This window comes from Salvelinus alpinus, chromosome 12 (assembly GCF_045679555.1).
Source record: "Salvelinus alpinus chromosome 12, SLU_Salpinus.1, whole genome shotgun sequence".
Classification (NCBI taxonomy): domain Eukaryota; kingdom Metazoa; phylum Chordata; class Actinopteri; order Salmoniformes; family Salmonidae; genus Salvelinus; species Salvelinus alpinus.
The window spans coordinates 11,284,634-11,305,733 of record NC_092097.1 but is presented as its reverse complement, the minus strand read 5'-3'; the positions used below and the strand labels follow the sequence as shown (position 1 = coordinate 11,305,733).

Genomic DNA, 21,100 nt, shown 5'->3' with positions numbered 1-21,100 from the left:
GTTTGCCTTAGAATCCCCACTCCTTTCCTAATAAGTTATCCATCATGAGAAACAAATCCAACTTCTTACAAAAGGATATTTCTCCTCAAGCTTGTTGAAATAAGAACAACTTGATTCAACAAACATGCATATCTGTGTGGTATTGGCAGATCATATACTGCAACCTTTTGTTGTTAATACAGGGACAGTTGATCTTTACATTTTAGTGTCATGCACACATAATTATAGTTGAGTAGTATTGATAGCTATCCCCTTGATAGTCAGTACAGTGACTCTGCCGGCATGTGGCATTGGCAGTCGGCCTCAATGCTCTTATCCTACCATGTCTCCTGTGCTGCCTCCCCTTTAGATCCCATGTGAACACAGCCTGCTGAAAGTGCCAGACCCAGAGTCCATGTAGAGTCTTACCTGAGTAGGTTAAATAAAAGCCAATACATTTATGCCCATTCTGTACATGAGTTTTAGTGTTCCCGGTGTGACGGTTTTTAAAATGTTTTGGTCAGGGTGTTGGTCTGTTTGAGACATGAGGATGTGTTATATTCTAGGTGACCATGGCTGTTCCTGGAGGGACAATGGAAACGCTTGCTGACATTCCACACCATGTGTGGAAGAGCTTGCCCGATGGCCTGAGACTAAGCCCCTCTGCTGTTGACCAAAGTCGTATTGGTGAGTTGAAAATGAGCTGCTTTGGGTTTGTTCTAACGTCACATTACTTTTCAGTTTCGTAGATAAGTGATACATGATCGTTTGTTGGTGATACAATTCCAATAGCAGCAGTGTATCTTACGATAAACAGTGAGTGGTTGTGTGGTTTCTGATTCTGTGGTGTTCGCTGGTGTGGTCTAGGGCCCTGTGTTTTGGTTGATCATGACCTGGATTTCAACCTTCATTCCAGAAATGATAATTACACCAAAAATGAAAGCAATTGTCTGAGGATGGTGTTGGTCCATCTGACATAAAAATAAAAGGGGAAAGTTTGATGAAAAAGGTTTTAAATAAAGGTTCAAATCCAGGTTAAATGACCAATCAAAACACAGGGCCCTAGGATGAGTGGAGCTCCTGATACTGATGATCATACAGTAACAACAAGTGATCACAAGGGAGAGGATGAACTAGATAAGGTAGTGGAAGTAGAGTACATTATATTTAAAAAAGCATCTCCAGCCTGTCCTGGCATGCCTCAGAGAATCAGAGTATCTTAACACATTTTTAGAAACTGAAAGATTCTATATATTGCATGGTGAAATTTTGAATTTCATTCCACTCTTTCCCCCAGGTGTCTGGGCCTCTAGGCCGATTCCTAAAGGCAAGAGGTTCGGCCCTTTTGTAGGAGAGAAGAAAAAGCGGTCCCAGGTGTCCAGCAATGTTTACATGTGGGAGGTGAGCAGCAGAGGATAGAGCCTCAGATCAACCTTAACACACATCCACAGTACCAGTCAAAAGTTTGGACACACCTACTCATTCCAAGATTTGTCTTTATTTTTACTATTTTCTGCATTGTAGAATAATAGTGAAGAAATCAAAACTATGAAATAACACCTATGGAATCATGTAGTAACCAAAAAAGTGTTAAACACATCAAAATATATTTGATATTTGATATTCTTCAAAGTAGACACCCGTTGCCTTGATGACAGCTTTGCACACTCTTGGCATTCTCTCAACCAGCTTCATGAGGTAGTCACCTGGAATGCATTTCAATTAACAGGTGTGTCTTGTTAAAAGTTAATTTGTGGAATTTCTTTCCTTAATGCGTTTGAGCCACTAAGTTGTGTTGTGACAAGGTAGGGGTGTTATACAGAAGATAGCCCTATTTGATAAAAGACCAAGTCCATATTATGGCAAGAACAGCTCATATAAGCAAAGAGAAATGACAGTCGATCATTACTTTAAGACATGAAGGTCAGTCAATCTGGAAAATTTCAAGAACTTTGAAAGTTTTTTCAAGTGCAGTCGCAAAAACCATCAAGCGCTATAATGAAACTGGATCTCATGAGGACCACCACAGGAAAGGAAGGGTGTGATGGTGTGGGGTTGCTTTGCTGGTGAGCTGTCAGTGATTTATTTAGAATTCAAGGCACACTTAACTAGCATGGCTACCACAGCATTCTTCAGCGATACGCCATACCATCTGGTTTGTGCTTAGTGGGACAATCATCAGTTTTTCAACATGACAATGACCCAAAACACACCTCCAGGCTGTGTTAGGGCTATTTGACCAAGAAGGAGAGTGATGGAGTGCTGCATCAGATGACCTGGCCTCCACAATCACCCGACCTCAACCCAATTGAGATGGTTTGGGATGAGTTGGACCGCAGAGTGAAGGAAAAGCAGCCAACAAGTGCTCAGCATGTGGGAACTCTTTCAAGACTGTTGGAAAAGCATTCCTCATGAAGCTGGTTGAGAGAATGACAAGACTGTGCAAAGCTGTCATCAAGGCAAAGGGTGGCTACTTTGAAGAATCTCAAATATAAAACATATTTTAATATAACACTTTTTTGGTTACTAAATGATTCCATATGTGTTATTTCATAGTTTTGATGTCTTTACTATTATTCTACAATGTAGAAAATAGTAACAATAAAGAAAAACCCTTGAATGAGTAGGTGTCCAAACTTTTGACTAGCACTGTAGGTTGTACACATTACAGGCACAGGACACCCTCCCTATTATATATGCTGTTATCCATTTTCATACATACATTTGAAAGAATATTGGCTCGATAACCAAGATGTCCTCTGTAGGTGTATTTTCCAGCCAGGGGCTGGATGTGTGTGGATACCACAGACCCCATGAAGGGGAACTGGCAACGGTATGTAAACTGGGCTAACTCCACTCAAGAACAGAACCTTTTCCCCATGGAGATAAACCGAGCAATTTACTACAAAGTGTTACGGGTAAGTTAGGCATTTAGTCTCACTGGTAAAATGTTATTCTCATTCAGTTGATCACTAAAGCAGAGTGATGGGATGGTTTGCTATTTAGGTATGTGAATTAGAGCTGGGCAATATGGACAAAAAATCCATATTGGGATAAATTACTTGAATTGATGCAATAACGATGAATAGAATATGTTTATAATAATTAATGTGCACCACAGTTACATTTTTTTTTCATTTAAACTACTACTACTAGTTTTGATGGTTGTAGCCATCAATTGTCCCATTAACTATCACCCATATAAGCAAAGTTATTTCATTTAAAGCTTAACATTTCTCTAGTATGGGCTACTTATCGTAATGAACGATATCAGCAAAATGCCTGTGATAAGTGATCTGTATGGTCAGATTCGATCATTTTCGGTTTATCATCCCAGCTCTAATGTGAATCTCGAGTATTGGCTATTTAGATTCTTATTAAAGGGGCAATCAGTTGCTACATCCATTTTTGGACTAATAAATTACTGATATGTACCTATTGATTCTTGAAGAATATAACGTATATAACTTATAAATGCCCCATTAGCTTAGTTTAGCTGTCGTAACCCATCAGAATCTAAAATGGAAGCTTGTTGTGATCCAATGTTTGTAAAGAAAGTAAATGTCAACAAACACTATATAGCCTCAAAACATGGTCAAAACAAGTGATCATTGTTGTCATGGATGGTTAGTCCTGGCATCCATAGCTCTGTCTATGAATTTGAGAGTGCTTACATTTGTCCTGCCCCAACCCTCAGCTTTTTACTGAAAATAGGGGTGGGGAAAAGCTTTGTTAGTGTTTCATCAGCTGATTGCTGCTTTAAAGCCAAATGAGAGAATTACAACCTTTTGGTCTTTGCTATGTTTACCATTGTAAGTACCTCTTTCTATAATTCATGTACATTTTAAATGTTTATGTTATCTCTCATATACTTGGGTAGGCTAATAAATAATTAACATAAAAATAATGACATTTTACATTTTAAAACACCGTTTACCACCCAACTACCATAGCTACCAAAATGTCAAGACCTAACATTCCTGTTGTTGGACTCTGACTTGACAGACACGACAGGGGCCCAAATATTTCGTCCTGTCTTTTAGCAAACATGTCTCTGATTGGTTCCCACTCTCCTCTTTCCTTGTAACAGCCAATTGGGCCAGGGGATGAGCTGCTGGTGTGGTACAATGGGGAAGACAACCCTGAGATAACAGCTGCATTAGAGGAAGAAAGAGGCAGCAGTCTGAGCAAGAAAAATTCACCCAGGGCAAAGCGAGGTAAGGCGTACACCCCTACAATAAAACAAATCCTGTCATACATTTTGCAGGAGATTATTCACCAACCTATTCGATACGGTAGTTCGCAGTGGGTAGCAGCAGTCGAAGAAAATTGAATTTATGCCATTTCAAAGTTTAATTCTTGATAGCATGCTAGCTAGCTTAGCGAACCGTAGCGAGGTTTTGATGCAGTTCATTTTTCCTTCCAAACTTTCAATCTCAAAAAGTTAGCTAATTTTATATTACTGTTAATTCGTATAAAAGAGTGTGATTGCAGCTAAATTGGTAGCTATTATGTAACAACACAGGCAGTACGTCACTGTCAACATTAGCTAGTCAGCTAAATAAATCAGAATAATAAGTTAGCTAGCTAACTCATCATGTCGTTTTAAATGACGCGTCCTTTCCAAATTTACAACTCAGTTGCGAGCCACGTTATCTGATCGGTTGATTACATTAGAGACTTACCTATATTTAAAAGGTACCCAACTAGTTAGTTATGTTACAAAGCTGGCAGGTTATGGATTTCATAGTCTCATCTGTTTGTTTCGATCGGACCTGTCAATCCAGTTCAGGTAGCTAGCAGGCTAAATCAAGCCCGGACGTGCCAGACAACCCGTGCAGGGAAGATGGCAAGCGCTGGCTTTGTGTTCAGCAAATGGCTAACTGATCAAAACAGGGCGGTTGTGATAATGGGAAAAAGGAGCTAGGTATATGTCATACATGTGTTGTAAACCCTTAACGTAAGCTACATCTAGCCAGCTACCCACTGTTAGCTAGCTGGATAAGTTATCAATTTTGTCTGTACCATCGCAAGGACTTTATGCTTGCCCTGAAAATAAACACGCTTTGTTTTAGTTTTTCGATGTAACCAAGACTACTTAGCTGAACGGTTAGATATTTTGTTAATTTCCCCAGGTAAGTGTGAGCTCTATTTTCATTTGGCCTAGGGAGGGTAGCTAGCTATTCAGCCAAAACCAATGCAAAGTTGAAGTAGTGCAGACTAGGCCCTGGATGAATGCAGTTGCACAAGCTCTGAAGTCCCACCCTTCCTTTCTCAACAATACTAAACCTTCAGATTGAGTTGCATTTTCCATAATTATCTTTTAATTTAGGCTAGCTGCTAGAATGAAATCCATAGAATTTGAGAAATGTTTTCTCCATGTAATTGGCCTAGTGTTTATTTTTCAATATGAAGGAAAATGTTAGTGTTGGTGGTATATCCACAGTCGCTACTGTATGTCTATATGTGGTGTAGGCCTATGCATGCAACCCTTGTCTGTTTTTGAATTTACAGTAGGATTTATTGACTCAGTGAGATGTTAGAAGTCTCAACATTCTGAGTTGTGTAATATTGAGATTGAGCATGCTTGTCATTCATCTGCAATCCCTCTATGCTAAATTATATTAGAATATCTGTATCAAATGCACAACAATAAGTGTGTACTTCGGGTAGAAAGCCTAAATGCTAGCAACATTTCAATACTTGTTTCCAGGCACTCAAACTTGTTACATTTTCTGACTTGAAACCCATTTGAGTGTCACAGTTTTTTCAGAATTTATTTGACCATGCTTGTCAGATGACTGAGCTGTAGCATGTGTTTCTGTGGCATGAATCAGGCTTTGTAGACCATGCCAGATTACCTTCTTGTCACAGCAACTCCAGTGATGACTGGGTGCTAGCCCAGTCTCTTGAGGCAGGCTGAGATTAAAACTTAAAATGGTCTCCTGCCTAGGGCCATAAATACCACAATGATGAGCCATTCCATAATTCACTTCACATTTGTGTGTTCATTATGTAGCCAAGACAAGTGTTTTATTCTTGAAATATTCAGAATGAGGGCATCAAGGCTGTTAAAAGTAATTTTGGCCAGCAATTTTATTTTAATGTATTGGACTCTTAACGGACTTTTTAACCCGCAGCAGCTTGTAAAAAAACAAAACATTGTTAATATTCAAAGAAAATTTTACATAAGCACACGTGGTACTTGACCTACATTTTTCAGATCCTGTTCAGCAGTCATATCTTGCTTTGCTTTCTGTTAGCCACATTTTAATGTTATGAGTTTGTAATTACACGTAGTTTTAAGTGCCAACCAATACGCAGCACAGTTGTGAGTGGAGGTGTGAAAGGAATTAGTACACTCAGTACGCTAGATGTTTGCTCATCTGAAAATCTCCTTTTCTAATAGTGGATTTACTTACATAGAAGTAGTCCAATGTCAACTTTTTGAAATAATAATTCCACAATTTACCAGTATTGCTTTGATGTGAAATGGTTTATTTGAGTTTAGCTAATGTTTGTTGGTTGATGTGTGCTTTCCCCCTTAGCCAGAAGAAAGCTGTTGGAGGGAGCCAGACAGGCTGGTTTGGGTGCATTCCGTGGGCCCAGGCAAACAGGCGTAACCAAACCTATTGTCAGAGAGATGTGGGACACAGAGGAAGGTTAGTAGTTCTCCCATTATTATGGATATTTGTTTAATTTGGGGAGTCAGTTGAGGTGTTAGTAGGGCTGTGGCGGTCATGACATTTTGTCAGCTAATTATTGTCATGCAAAAGACTGCGGGTCTCACGGTAATTGACCGTTAATTAACATAAACAAGTTTAGCATCTCCAGGCCTCCATGCATACCAGCTGCGTTCAAGCCACTGATGTGCACCTTTGGAACATCTACAGGTAAAATGTTGATGGTCTCCCTAGTGGCGCGGTGGTCTAAGACACTGCATAGCAGTGTGCCACTAGAGATTCTGGGCTCGAGTCCAGGCTCTGTTGCAGGCGGCTGCGACCGGGAAACCCATGGGTCGGCACACAATTGGCCCAGCGTCGTCTGGGTTAGGGAAGGGTTTGGCCGGCAGGGATGTCCTTGTCCCATCACACACTAGCGACTCCTGTGGCGGGCCGGGCGCAGTGCACGCTGACACGGTTGCCAGGTGCACAGTGTTTCCTCCGACACATTGGTGCGACTGGCTTCCGGGTTAAAGTGGGCATTGTGTCAAGAATTTGCAGTATGATTTGGTTGGAATGGTTGGGTCGGGTTTCGGGTCGGTTTCGGAGGACACACGGCTCTCGACCTTCGCCTCATGAGTCCGTACGGCAGTTGCAGCGATGATACAAATCTAACTACCAATTGGATACCACGAAATTGTGGAGAAAAAGGGGTAAAACAAATATATAATAAAATTAATATACACCATCACAATAAATCCATTGTTTATTTTAGACCTAAAGAAACGTTATGATATGAATAAAATGTATTTTAGAATAACAGAATATGAATTGGCCAACTATGTTTTCTGGCTATGCTCCATGCCATAGGCTGTAGGCTTGTTCATTTAGCTGAAAAGATATGCTTGTAAGTCCCATGCCATTATTTTATTTTATATTATATGATTTTATAGTAAGAAGAATATAATTGAACTTACCTGAAATGATATTTTTCCCATTCCGGAGCAAGTGTGCATGTGAAGTGGCTATGTTGAGTGTAAAAAGTGATAATTTTTAACAGGTCCTATATGCTAGGTTTAGAGTTACTTGGGAACTTTACTTGCGAATGATACAAACCTTAGAATGTCCTAGAAATCAAAACCTATATGGGCTGCATGATGCGCCTATAGGCTATTGATGATAGAGAAAGTTGGGAAAAAAGATTGCGCTCTGTTCCTTGCGTCAGGCTGCATAGCTGTTCTCTCAAGTGAACATATTTTCACCCATCATACTATTCTGAATTGAATCTTGTATTTACTGATATGTCAAATTAGTTTCGATTTAGAATGGCCTATTTATCAAATGGGCAGGAACGGGGGGAAAAGACATGGCATCTGTATGCACTCAAATAGGGAATGGTGGCCTCGATCTTTCCCGCCAGTCTGTTTTTCAATGATGCCTGGTAGGCTACTTTGGTTTTATAGCTGAGCATGTGCGTAATATGAGCAGCTGAGGGATACATTTCCCTCCACACATCAACCACTGTTTGAGGAGCATGGTCTCCCTGCGCGACAGGTGATATTCCACCCGAACTCTGTATGCCATGGGCTCTCCAACCCTCTTCCTGCACCACCTACCCAGTGCTTAATTTTGGAAAACAAGTCAAATCTGTTCGGGAACATTGTTAGTAACATGTTTTCGCTAACAAAACATATTTCACTAAACTGTTGATAGCCAGTCTGCACGCTTGAGAAAGGAATAAAGGAGACAGGGGAGGAGATGGAAACACATGGTGGTGAGATTCTGTAGCTAAAGGTAATATCATCCTATTAATGATGAAAATATAAAAAACTACTAGGCTATTCAAAATCATATAGAAATTCACTATAATTGTAAGCGAACTGTAAGCAGGCCTGCACAATCAATAAACCAACAGCATCGCCTAGAGCTGTGGTTCCCAAACTTTTTATAGTCCCGTACCCCGTCAAACATTCAACCTCCAGCTGCGTACCCCCTCTAGCACAAGGGTCAGTGCACTCTCAAATGTTTTTTTTTTTTTGCCATCATTGTAAGCCTGCCACACATACACTATACGATACATTTATTAAACATAAGAATTAGTTAGTTTTTGTCACAACCCGGGTCGTGGGAAGTGACAAAGAGCTCCAGGGCACATATAATAATAATAATCAGTAATTTTACTCTTTTATTTAACCATCTTACATATAAAAGCTTTCGTTCATCAAAAATGGAATAACTCACCACAGGTTAATGAGAAGGGTGTGCTTGAAAGGATGCACATAACTCTGCAATGTTGGGTTGTATTGGAGAGAGTCTGTCTTAAATTATTTTCCACAGTCTGTGCCTGTATTTAGTTTTCATGCTAGTGAGGGCCGAGAATCCACTCTCACTTAGGTACGTGGTTGCCAAGGCAGGATATTCAGAGTGCAGCCCAATCCAGAATTCTGTCAGTTGCTTCTGATTAAATACAATTTTCACAGAACCGCTTGTTGCAATTTCGATAAGGCTTTCTTGTTCAGTTATCGGTAAGTGGACTGGAGGCAGGGCATGAAAGGGATAACGAATCCAGTTGTTTGTGTCGTCCGTTTTGGGAAAGTACCTGCTCACACAGGTGCTTTGCTATATCACATTTGACATTGTCCGTAAGCTTGAGTTAATTTGCACTCACAAAATCATACAATGGTGGAAAGACCTGTGTGTTGTCCTTGTTAATGAAGAGCTCCAACTCCTCAATTTTGTCCCGCACATTGAATATATTTTGCGGAGAGTCCCTGTAATCGTTGTTTCAGATCATTCAGGCGAGAAAAAACATCATCCAGATAGGCCTGTCATGTGAGAAACTCGTCATCATGCAAGCGGTCAGACAAGTGAAAATGATGGTCAGTAAAGAACTTTAAGCTTGTCTCTCAATTTAAAAAAACGTGTCCATACTTTGCCCCTTGATAACCAGCGCACTTCTATATGTTGTAAAAGCGCGACATGGTCGCTGCTCATATCATTGCATAATGCAGAAAATACACGAGAGTTCAGGGGCCTTACTTTAACAAAGTTAATGATTTTCACTGTAGTGTCTGAAACGTCTTTCAAGATGTCCAGCATTCCTTTGTCAGCAAGAGCCTTGATGCTGCAGTGTACCCAAGTGGCATCTGGAGCAACTGCTTCCACGTGTGTTACCACTCAACTATGCCTCCCTGTCATGGCTTTTGTGCCATCAGTACAGATACCAACATGTGCAGCAGCTACTTTTGGCCACATACGGACCGTTAGTGGAATTCCCGCGAGAGAGTAACGCTTAATGTGATTTGATGTTCAGTATTTGACTAGGCTACCTGTATTTGACATTGTGTTGTTATTTCGCTGAACACTAGATGGTCTAAATGTATTTTTGGCAGTGAAATGAGGTTACTCAGACTCAGGAGAAAAAAACTCACCCAAAAGTATAGCCCCGTTGGAAAATATAAATGGACTGTTTGAAAATGTGAAGAAAAGTCAAATATTTAGCGTATCCCCGACGGCATTGCGCATACCCCAGTTTGGGAATACCTGTCCTAGAGCTAGACGTTCTCCCCCAGACTCATGGATAGAACGTTTGGAGCGTAGGATAAGGTAACCAGTCCATCCAGTATGCATAATGATACAGTCCACACTCAAATGTGATTACTAGAATGCCTTTCATTTTGGAGTATAGGCTGCTTGACCAATTATGTACCAAAGACCTCTTAAATCAGTTTTGTTTCATGTGTTTCCTGCCATGCGTAATATGCAGTAGGCGATGTATTGTATAACAGCACAATCATATTTTGATTCCGTTTTTGGGGGGGGGGGGCTCGGGCTCATTCATAAGCTCTAATATGTGTATGGGCATTATGAATTAGTAACCACCTTCGAAAGAGTTGTCCATTTTGTAGTTAGACTTTTAAACAACATCCACGACCCTGTTTTACACTCGTTTCAACCTGCTGTTGAACTTCTCTCTTCAAGATGACCAGATGAAATTGTATTGGTCACATACACATGGTTAGCAGATGTTAATGCGAGTGTAGCGAAATGCTGAGTTTTAAAAGGATGATGCGGTTTTGATGACCAGTGTTTATGATTTTCTATTGCATTTGCATTGATGTCAGCGGGGTTAGAGGGACAATAGAGTGGTGAGAACCAGGATATTAGTACCTGTTGGTCGTTAGGGTCCTACCAACGCATGACCTGAGCGCATAAGGAGATTACCGTGACTCAACGGTCATGTGACATTTTACTGCAGTCGTTAGTGGCGGCAATACGGTCACCGCAACAGCCCTAGGTATAAGCTAGCTAAATCCTGTTATTCATGTATTTCAACCATTTCGGCTGTACTCTTCTCTTAAAATCTCAGCATTTTTTTCAATTTAATTTTTTCACATTTTAAATTATGTAACTAACTGTTGTTGTTCTGCTGTTGTTGTAGGTCCAAATGAGGAAGATGAGAGACTCTCCCCATCACCAGGGCCTTCCAAGGGGACTCGGGAGAGCTCCCCCATGGGGAGGAACGGCCTCTCTCAAGCCCAGTTCATCTCAGCAGCAATGAGAGGGGAAGCGGAGGAGGATGATGAAGAGGAAGACCCAGGGCATCTGCAGCAGCCGCTGTCGCTGACACAGCAGAGTGCTCAGTCTGCTACTGAAGCTGAGCCAGAGGAGAGGAGTGAGCAGCCTGATCTGCCACTAAGCCATAGCAGCCCAGTTGAGGAGGGGCCTGGGAGCCATCAGTATGACACTGAGACTGCCTCATCCTTACCAAGGGCTGAACCAGAGGCAGACCCTGACCCCGACCCTGACCTGGAAGGTGACCCCCACGGAGAGGAGTCCCATCCCTGCCAGCACTGCGAGCGCCATTTCTCCACCAAACAGGGCCTGGAGCGCCACACACACATCCATGCCACCGCAAACCAGCAAACGCACACATTCAAATGCCGTTACTGTGGCAAGTCCTTCGGCTCGCAGGTGGGGCGTCGGCGGCACGAGCGGAGGCATGAGAACGGGCCAAAAAACAAAGGCCAAAGGCCTGGCTCACTAGCTGGGACTGCTACTTTACTCACTCCTCTGGGGCAGGCTGGTGGTTCGAGCCCAGACTGTGGCACTGTCTCTGGCCACTATGTTGTCAGGGGCTCCCCTGTCCCTGGAGGACCTATGGGGAGCCTTGAGGTTGTGAGGAAGGACCCTGCGGCTGAGAGTGATCGGCCGTTTATCGTGGATGAGAATGGTGAGACAAAGGAGCTTCATCCTTGCAAGTACTGTAATAAGGCTTTCGGCACTCACACCAACATGCGCAGACACCAGCGCAGAATCCACGAGCGCCACTTACTGCCCAAGGGTGTGCGCAGGAAAGGCATGCTGCTGCAGGAGAGCCCATCTCAGCTGCATCATCTGCCTGAACAGTCCCCTCGTGTCAGCCCACCCCTCGTCTATGTGCCCAGTGCAGACACTGAGGATGAGGGGGACCGAGAGGAGTACATGGTCGACATATCCAATAACATCTCAGAGAATCTCAGCCTGTACATCGACGGCAAGATCCTGTCCGCTAGTTCAGTCAGCGGCTGTGAGGTGATCGAAGTGGACTCCAGTTCTGCAGCACTGTTTGGTCTCGACGCAGTGGTCATCAGCGCCAATCAGATCAGTCAGGCTCTCAAAGTGGATGCCAGGACATGTGCTGTGAGGCAGGTCTCGAATCTCGGCCAGCCCATGTCGAAAAGGAGAACGTCGACACCCCCGCTCATGCCAAGTCTTAAAATGGAGTCTGAAACTGGGTCCTCTTCCGCCTCCTCTTCCTCCTCCACGTCTTCCTCATCCGCCTTGTTGGTGGGAAGTGTCTTCCCTCAGTCCTCAGACTCATTTGCATTTCAAAAGGAGAAAACGATCTATCTGTCTCCTAAGCTCAAACAGCTCCTCCAGACTCAGACAGACAGTCAGAAACCTGCCATCGCCCTGATGGCAGACAGGCACAGATTAGCTCCCCCTCTCTCCGTTACGTCTCTGCCTGCAGCCTCAGGCAGGTTCAAGAGAAGAACAGCTTCCCCCTCCTCATCTCCACAGCTCAGCCCTGCGCTGAAAGCAAACGGCTGTAAGAACGAGGCTGGGGTCTCATCGTACACCCTCAAGGTGCCAAATCTGGAGACCCTGGGCATGTCCCCTGCATGGAGTCTGTCCAGCAAGGAGGAGAGGGACACACTGAGTCCCAGCGGGAAGAACGGGTGCAGCTGGTCTGCCTCTCGGACCGGAGGGAACTCGTGTAATCAGCAGCCCTTGGATCTGTCCAGCGGCATCAGTAAGAGGAGGGACAGCTTCGACAAGACGCCCGGGGAGGTAGTGCTGGATTTAAGCATGAGTCGGAAGAGTACAGCAGAGTCTAAGGGAAGTCCATCTCCGGCACAGCCTCCCACCAAGAAGAAGAAGCCCAACACCAGCATGCTAGAGAAGGTGTTGATGAACGAGTATGCCGGCTTAAACCCAGCAGAAGAGGAAGGCTCTTCTCCCCTGGGAAGCCCAGATTCTCAGTATACTGCAGGCAGTGGTACAGGCACCGCTTCTCACAGTCCCTCTTCCAATCTGCCCTCTGAATCAGCCCATCCCTCTCCCCCCTCTCTAACGCCCGTCACGATGAACCCCTCCTCCCCTTGCGGCTCCAGCCTGACCTCTCCAACGCCACCTCCCCCTGTCCTACCCACCATGCCCTCACCAGACTGCCCTACGCTCAGCTCTCTCCCTGTCCTCTCCCACAAAATGTCCCCCAGATCTATCGACCGAGGTGAGGACGAGTCAGTTTGCGTATCGAACTCTACCACAGCAGAGACAATGTTAGCTGCAGTAAGTAACAGTTATGGAGATGAGGAACATATCAATAATCCAATAGACTCCAATCCAGATCCTCTTACCAGGGAAGCTATTTCAAGCCCCTCTACGGAGCCCTCCTTGGTATCTGATGCTGTCGCTCTGAGTCTGTCCTCAACACAATCGAAACCCGCTCGGGGTGGGAGCCAAAGTTTGCTGGATGTCCAAGTGAATCAAGACCTGGAACCGATTATTACTGACGGACAGGAGAAATCCCAATGCTCTGAACTCCCTGTATTATCATCCGTAACAGAATCCCTCCTCTCTGCCTCGTCGACCTCGCCTGCTGCCATATCGGATATCCCAGCTCCACCAGCGGTCTCCCCGCCATCTCTCTCTAGCACTGTGATTAAAGTGGAGCCCCAGCACAGTGATCAGCTGGCTGACTTAGTCCTTTCTCCTTGTGGCACAGGGTCTTCACCTCTGTCTGCTGCTGCTGACAAACCTTCGTCGTTGTCGGAGGAGGAGGAAGAGGGATCGCCGCCAGAGCCCTTCAGTAAGAGCTTTGTGTGTAATGTATGTGAGGACCCCTTCCGCTCCATCAAAGAGCTCAGTCGGCACATCCTAGAGCACGCAGCTGAGTGGCCCTACAAGTGTGAGTTCTGCGTGCAGCTGTTCGGGAACGCCGCTGCTCTGCTGGAGCACCGCACGGCTCTCCACGGCGTGGGACGCATCTTTGTCTGCTCCGTCTGCTCCAAGGAGTTTGCCTTCCTCTGCAACCTCCAGCAGCACCAGAAGGACCTGCATCCCAACCAGCCGTGCACTCACACTGCGGTGGAGAACGGCAAGCCCAGGCCACAGAACTACACAGACCCAGCCAGGGCCAAAGAGGAGAGTAACACCCCCTCAACCGTAGCCACAGGGCCTGAGTCCTCTGCTGAAGCTGCCTCCTCCCAAGGGGTCTCTGATGTGAAGGAGGAGCAGCCTGATACTAACGGGAAGCATGAGGAGGATGGACTGGAGGACCCAACTGAAGAGCTGTACACTACTATAAAGATCATGGCCTCTGAGGGAGGCAAGCCTAAAGGCCCAGACGTACGCCTGGGCATTAATCAACACTACCCCAGTTTCAAGCCACCCCCCTTCCCCTACCACAACCGCACCGCTGCAGGCTCGGTGGCCTCGGCCACCAACTTCACTACCCACAACATACCCCAGACATTCAGCACTGCCATCCGCTGCACCAAATGCGGCAAGAGTTTCGACAACATGCCCGAGCTGCACAAGCACATACTAGCCTGTGCCAACGCCAGTGATAAGAGGCGGTACACTCCCAAGAAGAACCCCATCCCTCTCAGACAGATAGTGAAGCCCCAGAACGGCTCTCTGTCGCCTGCCTCTGCTGCCAACGCAGGGCACAACGCCTTCCGCAGAATGGGCCAACCCAAGAGGCTCAACTTCAACCACGAACCGCCTGGCAAAACCAAGATGAGTTCCCTCAGTAGGAAGAAGAACCAGCTGGTTCAGAAGGCCATCGCTCAGAGGAATGAGACTGTAGCTACTGTTAAGGCCCCTAGCCAGGTTAAAGAGGAGGAGCCGCAAGAGCAGGAGGTCCACGTATGCCCTCACTGCAGCAGAGAGTTCACCTACCCTGCCAGCCTCAGTAAACATATAGCAGGCAGCTGTCCCATGAAGCCGGTCTCTAAAAAGGCCAAAAGGGGAGCCGCAACAGAGGCAACACCAGCTGTAGACATAAACATGAGCCTTCGACGGAGAACCACAGACTCTGAGATCCAGCAGCCAGAGCCGGCTGAGCCGGTTCCCAAAACACTTAGCAAAACTCGGGCTCGCAACTCTGGACCTGGCCCTGCGGAGGCTGAGGCCCCACCACCGGTGGGTAAAGGAAAGATGGCTGCCACACAGGTGTGCACCAAGAGGCCAGCCTCTTTCCCAGCTGCCACAGTTTCTCTCAGCAAGAAAAGTAAAAAAGGCAAAGTTCAATCGTTACCCCCCACCCCGTTGCCCTCAGAGAGTCCCAGTGACTCTTCACCGCGGCCAGCAGCTCAGACAAAGCAACGCATGGGCAAGGAAGTGCCACCCAAGAAGGGAGCGGAGGTGAAATCGCCCCAACAGCAGCAGTCTCAGGTGCCGCCTAAGAAAGAACGGTTCTCTCTGAGAGCGAGGGAGAGAGCTGTTGGGCCGGTGACTCGGAGCCTGCAGATGGCCAACACTGCAGCTCCTGTGGAGGTGAAAACAGAGGACCTCTCCAGCCAGAAGCCTGAAGAGACCCAGGTAAGGTTACTTTCAAACAGTGTCTAGTCTCAGCCCATGTAGACGTATTGCCTAATTAATTCATACCAAGTTACTTTTAAATCAACATTCACACAATAATCTGTGTCTTAGAGAACACTTTCAACACAACGTGGTTCTATTTATCAGGTTCTGTGTTGCACTTCAAGGTAGAGAAGACTAGCTGATACTTGTCTCTTGTCTTCCAGGAGTACTTGCTGAAATGAGCCAGGTAGAGAAATGTGGATTCTGAGGATTAAGAAGTCCCTGGCTAGGAGGATGTCGCTGTGCTGGCGCGCCTCTGGTGAGAAACTCTGGCCTTCCCAATGATCTGACAGACAGACAGGAGGATCTGGAGGTGGGCTGATTCCATTACAGGACAACATGAACTCTGCTCTCTACTCCCGTCACATCACATGCTGTGTTGGCTGAACAGGGGGAGGGGCGCCGCTCTCTACATCACTCTCTGTGAAATGAGCCTGGGACAGGGTGCAGATTTCTAAACACAAAAAAAAGAAAGGATTAAACAGACTATTAATGACAATGAATAAATATAATATATATATTGTAAGTCATAACTTGACTCGTAACATTGATGTTGGGGTTCCGTAACGGTTAAAAGCTGATATTGCAAATGGCAATCATTTATATCCGTTCACAAAACTGGTCTGGTGTTTCTTTTTTGCTCCGTTTTCATGTTTCCATTGTTCGGTGGTTGTTGTTGAATCCTCCCGTCTCTTAATGCATGTGCTGAATCCAGCTGACAGAGACCTGTCCCTTGTCTGCGTGTCTGTCTCCATGTCCTGCACCTACTCTAATTCATACAAATGATTTGCAAATGAATATGTATGTTTGATTTCACGCAGTGCTCCGTTGAGAATGCATTGTAGAATATCTCTTCGTTGGCTTCCTGACGAAAATAGAAATCAGCCAAGATAAAACGGAACTGTTTTCAACTGTAGAAATGGGTTGTCAGAAACGGCGTGTCCCAAGTGTGTGTGTGTGTGTATGCGTTCAAATGTGCGTATGGGTAGGCTTGCACCTTATGTGTGGGCTGACAACCGTTGTCCCCTTGATCTCAAAGTTGCGATGTCTGTTTGCTCTCCGGCATGTTTTCCTTATGTTGCTTATCAGAGGAGTACCAGCAGGGCAACCTGCCGCAACCAGAACAATGCAGCCGTACACCTCTGACAGTTAGCTCCCTGGGAAAGGGATGGGGGAAGATGACACATGCCTTCCACATTGAAAATGTGTCGGGGGGAGGGAAGAAACACTGCCACTTATCCAGTTTATTGACATTGTGGATTTCTCAGAGGCTCACATTTTTATTGATGTGTCATACATAGTTATAAGTAGTCTTGTCTGAAAGCACTTTAAAAAACATCTGCCAAACTGTTTTGATTTGATCGGTATGAATCCTTGAATGATTTGGGTTCAAATGTGAAGAATGGAATGTGGAGATCTCTATTACATATGACTGAGAACTGGGTTGCCTCAAAGTCAGTGAAATATAGTCGTTGGAATATTGCCCTCGTTTAAGACTCCCTGTAGATTGAGCAATTTTGAATAGTTCCTCAGACTTGATTTCATCTGTATGATGTAATCAAATGCATTAATCTGAAATATGTAGCGGCGGTGATCGTGTGCGGAGGATTGCCCCCCCAAAAAATCCGCCGTGATGATGTTTGGAAATATTTCAGAAAGGTTTGAGAATTGGAATCATGGCTGTAGAAGGGGAGAGCAGAAACCACTGTGTTCCAGTAATAAGGATGGCCTTGAAAAGTTGCTTCAGTTATGTTCCTTGCAGCTGCAAACATGCCGCAGTAAGGTCATTTGATTGCTGATTATTTCTGTAGTCAAGGGTGGCTGGGAGGTAGTGTATCTTCTTCAATGTCATCTATATGTAGGCCTATTACATGTTATAACATACTTTGACAAAGTATTGTACTTTTGATTATGATTAGTCCCTATCTATCCCATGATGTGTTTATATAGAGGAATTATCATGTCCCTGTTTACAATGCTCACCCCACTGTTGCTCCTTCTGGACCATCTGCCTTTTACAGCTGTGGTAGAGGAGAGGGATATGACTCAAGTGCTTGTAGCATGTTTGAAAAAAACCTAATTGAACCATATATATATATATATATATATTATAAAGCTAATTTATGATATTTCCGTTGCCTTCCTGCATCGGTATTCCTGATAATTCTCTTCGGAGTGAAATTAATGGAGAATCTTCTAATATATGTTTGAGGATGAATGAACAAAGACATATCCCTGTTGACCTCATTATGTAAAACATAGTGTTCTAATTGATATATTAAAGCCTTTTTTCAATTTGCCGTCTGTGTGCTGCCATGTATGATTTAACATGTTTTGGTTATGTCCTTTTTAACTTTAGTCATCGTACTTTCGGGCATCTGTTTTGAGCCAGGTGAGGCACAGATTTGCTAATCTTGGCATATGGTGGTGAGTATTTAGGCCTATTTGGGAGGCATAGTGATATGTCGAACAGTAATTATGCACCGTCTGACTGAAATGTAATCTATTTCATAAACACAGATACACTGCTTATACAGTGCCTTCAGAAAGTATTCAGACCCCTTGACTTTTTCCCCATTTTGTTACGTTAGACTTATTCCAAAATGTATAAAATGTTTATTTTTCTTATTAATCTACACACAATACCCCCATAATGACAAAGAAAAAACAGGTTTTTAGAAATGTTTGCTAATTTATAAAAAATGTCAAACTCTGTCATGTTTACATAAGTAGTCAAACCCTTTACTCAGTACTTTGTTGAAGCACCTTTGGCAGCGATTACAGCCTTGAGTGATCTTGGGTGTGACGCTACAAGCTTGGCAGCGAATTATGTTTTTCATGGTTTGAGTGTCTTCAGGTGACTTTTGTCAAACTCCAAGCGGGCTGTCATGTGCCTTTTACTGAGGAGTGGCTTTCGTCTGGCCACTACCATGAAGGCCTGATTGGTGGAGTGTCGCAGAGATGGTTGTCCTTCTGGAAGGTTCTCCCATCTCCACAGAGGAACTCTGGAGCTCTGTCAGAGTGATCATCGGGTTCTTGGTCACCTCCCTGACCAAGGCCCTTCTCCCCAGATTGCTCAGTTTGTCCGGGCGGCCAGCTCTAGGAAGAGTATTGGTGGTTCCAAACTTCTTTCATTTAAGACTGATGGAGGCCACTGTGTTCTTGGGGACCTTCAATGCTGCAGACATTGTTTTGGTACCCTTCCCTAGACCTGTACCTCGACACAATCCTGTCTCGGAGCTCTACGGACAATTCCATTCGACCTCCTGGCTTGATTTTTGCTCCGACTGTCAATTGTGGGACCTTTATATAGACAGGTGTGTGCCTTTCCAAATCATGTCCAATCAATTTAATTTACCACAGGTAGACTCCAATCAAGTTGTAGGAACATCTCAAGGATGATCAATGGAAACAAGATGCACCTGAGCTCAATTTCGAGTCTCATAGCAAAGGGTCTGAATACTTATGTAAATAAGGTATTTCTTATTTTTAATACATTTGCAAAAATGTCAAAAAACCTGTTTTTGCTTTGTCATTATGGGGTATTAATGAGAAATGAATAATTTGTGAATAAGGCTGTAACGTAATAAAATGTGGAAAAAGTGAACGGGTCTGAATACTTTCCGAATACTACTGTATTAGAGTGCACTCAAAGTATTCAGACCCCTTGACTTATTCCACGTTTGATTACGTTACAGCCTTATTCTGAAATGTATTCAATTGTTTATTTTCCTCATCAATCAACACACAATACCCCATAATGACTAAGCAAGAACAAGTTTTTAGACATTTTTGCAAATTAAAATAAACTGATATCACAATTACATAAGTATTCAGAGCCTTTACTCAGTACTTTGTTGAAGCACCTTTTGGCAGCGGTTACATCCTCAAGTGTTCTTGGGTATGACGCTACAAGCTTGGCACACCTGTATTTGGGGAGTTTCTCCCATTCTTCTCTGCAGATCCTCTCAAGCTCTCAGGTTGGATGGGGAGTGTCGCTGCACAGCTATTTTCAGGTCTCTCCAAAGATGTATGATCGGTTTCAAGTCCGGGCTCTGGCTGGGCCACTCAAGGACAATCAGAGACTTGTCCCAAAGCCACTACTGCATCGTCTTGGCTGTGTGCTTAGGGTCATTGTCCTGTTGGAAGGTGAACCTTCACCCCAGTCTGAGGTCCTGAGTGCTCTGGAGCAGGTTTTCATCAAGGCTCTCGCTGTACTTTGCTCCGTTCATCTTTCCCTCGATCCTGATTAGTCTCCCAGATCCTGCTGCTGAAAAACATCACGACCGCATGATGCAGCCAACACCATGCTTCACCGTGGGGATGGTGCCAGGTTTCTTACAGATGTGATGCTTGGCATTCAGGCCAAAGAGTTCAATCTTGGTTTCATCAGACCAAAGAATCTTGTTTTTCATGATCTGAGAGTCCTTTAGGTGACTTTTGTCAAACTCTAAGTGGGCTGGCATGTGCCTTTTACTAAGGAGTGGCTTCCGTCTGGCCACTGGAGCTCTGTCAGAGTGACCATCGGGTTCTTGGTCACCTCCCTGACCAAGGCCCTTCTCCCCGGATTGCTCAGTTTGGATGGGTGGCAGCTCTAGGAAGAGTCTTGGTGGTTCCAAACTTCTTCCATTTAAGAACGATGGAGGCCACTGTGTTCTTGGGGACTTTCTATGCTGCAGAAATGTTTTGGTACCCTTCACCAGATCTGTGCCTTGACACAATCCGGTCTTGGAGCTCTACAGCCAATTCCTTCGACCTCATAGCTTGGTTCTTGCTCTGACGTGCACTGTCAATGGTGGAACCTTATATAGAAGGGTAACATTTTGTAGAAACCTGTTTTCGCATTGTCATTATGGTGTATTGTATTTAGACTGAGGGACATAAAAAAATAAAATAAAATGTAATCCACTTTAGAATAAGGCTGTAACGTAACAAAATGTGGAAAAAGGGAAGGGGTCTGAATACTTTCCGAAATGCGTTTGTGTCGAGGTAAGACTGCGGTATGACAAGTGGATTGATGACGCTACTTCAGTAAGATGGGAAGCGGTCATCCCAAGGAGAATGTGTCATTAGAGCATGACTGACTTTGGTCTTTCATCTGATCTAAATACATGACCTGCAATATGACAAGCAGGTGGGGCAATCCTTTATCCTGCGTTGTCTTCTCGACATGCCAAAGAATAGATATTAATTTCTTCATTAAAGAACAAAAGTTGTCTGAATCGTGATTAGCCCCCTCTAGATGAACTGTTTTGCTGTAATGCTAAAGCTGTAGTCTGTCATTATTTGTTTGCTGTAGAGCCAGAATATTACCTGAGGCATTGCTG

At 44.4% G+C, this 21,100-nt stretch overlaps 1 protein-coding gene across 1 annotated transcript; it reads left to right on the top strand.

Moving 5' to 3' along the window:
• Positions 1-551: 551 nt before the first annotated feature.
• On the top strand, positions 552-18,073 carry LOC139536501 (PR domain zinc finger protein 2-like). The gene is made up of 7 exons (XM_071337052.1): positions 552-666; positions 1,277-1,380; positions 2,745-2,897; positions 4,070-4,196; positions 6,528-6,641; positions 11,083-15,731; positions 15,938-18,073. The coding sequence occupies exons 1-7, from the start codon at positions 552-554 to the stop codon at positions 15,953-15,955; spliced, it is 5,280 nt and encodes a 1,759-aa protein (XP_071193153.1). The 3' UTR covers positions 15,956-18,073.
• Positions 18,074-21,100: the final 3,027 nt, after the last annotated feature.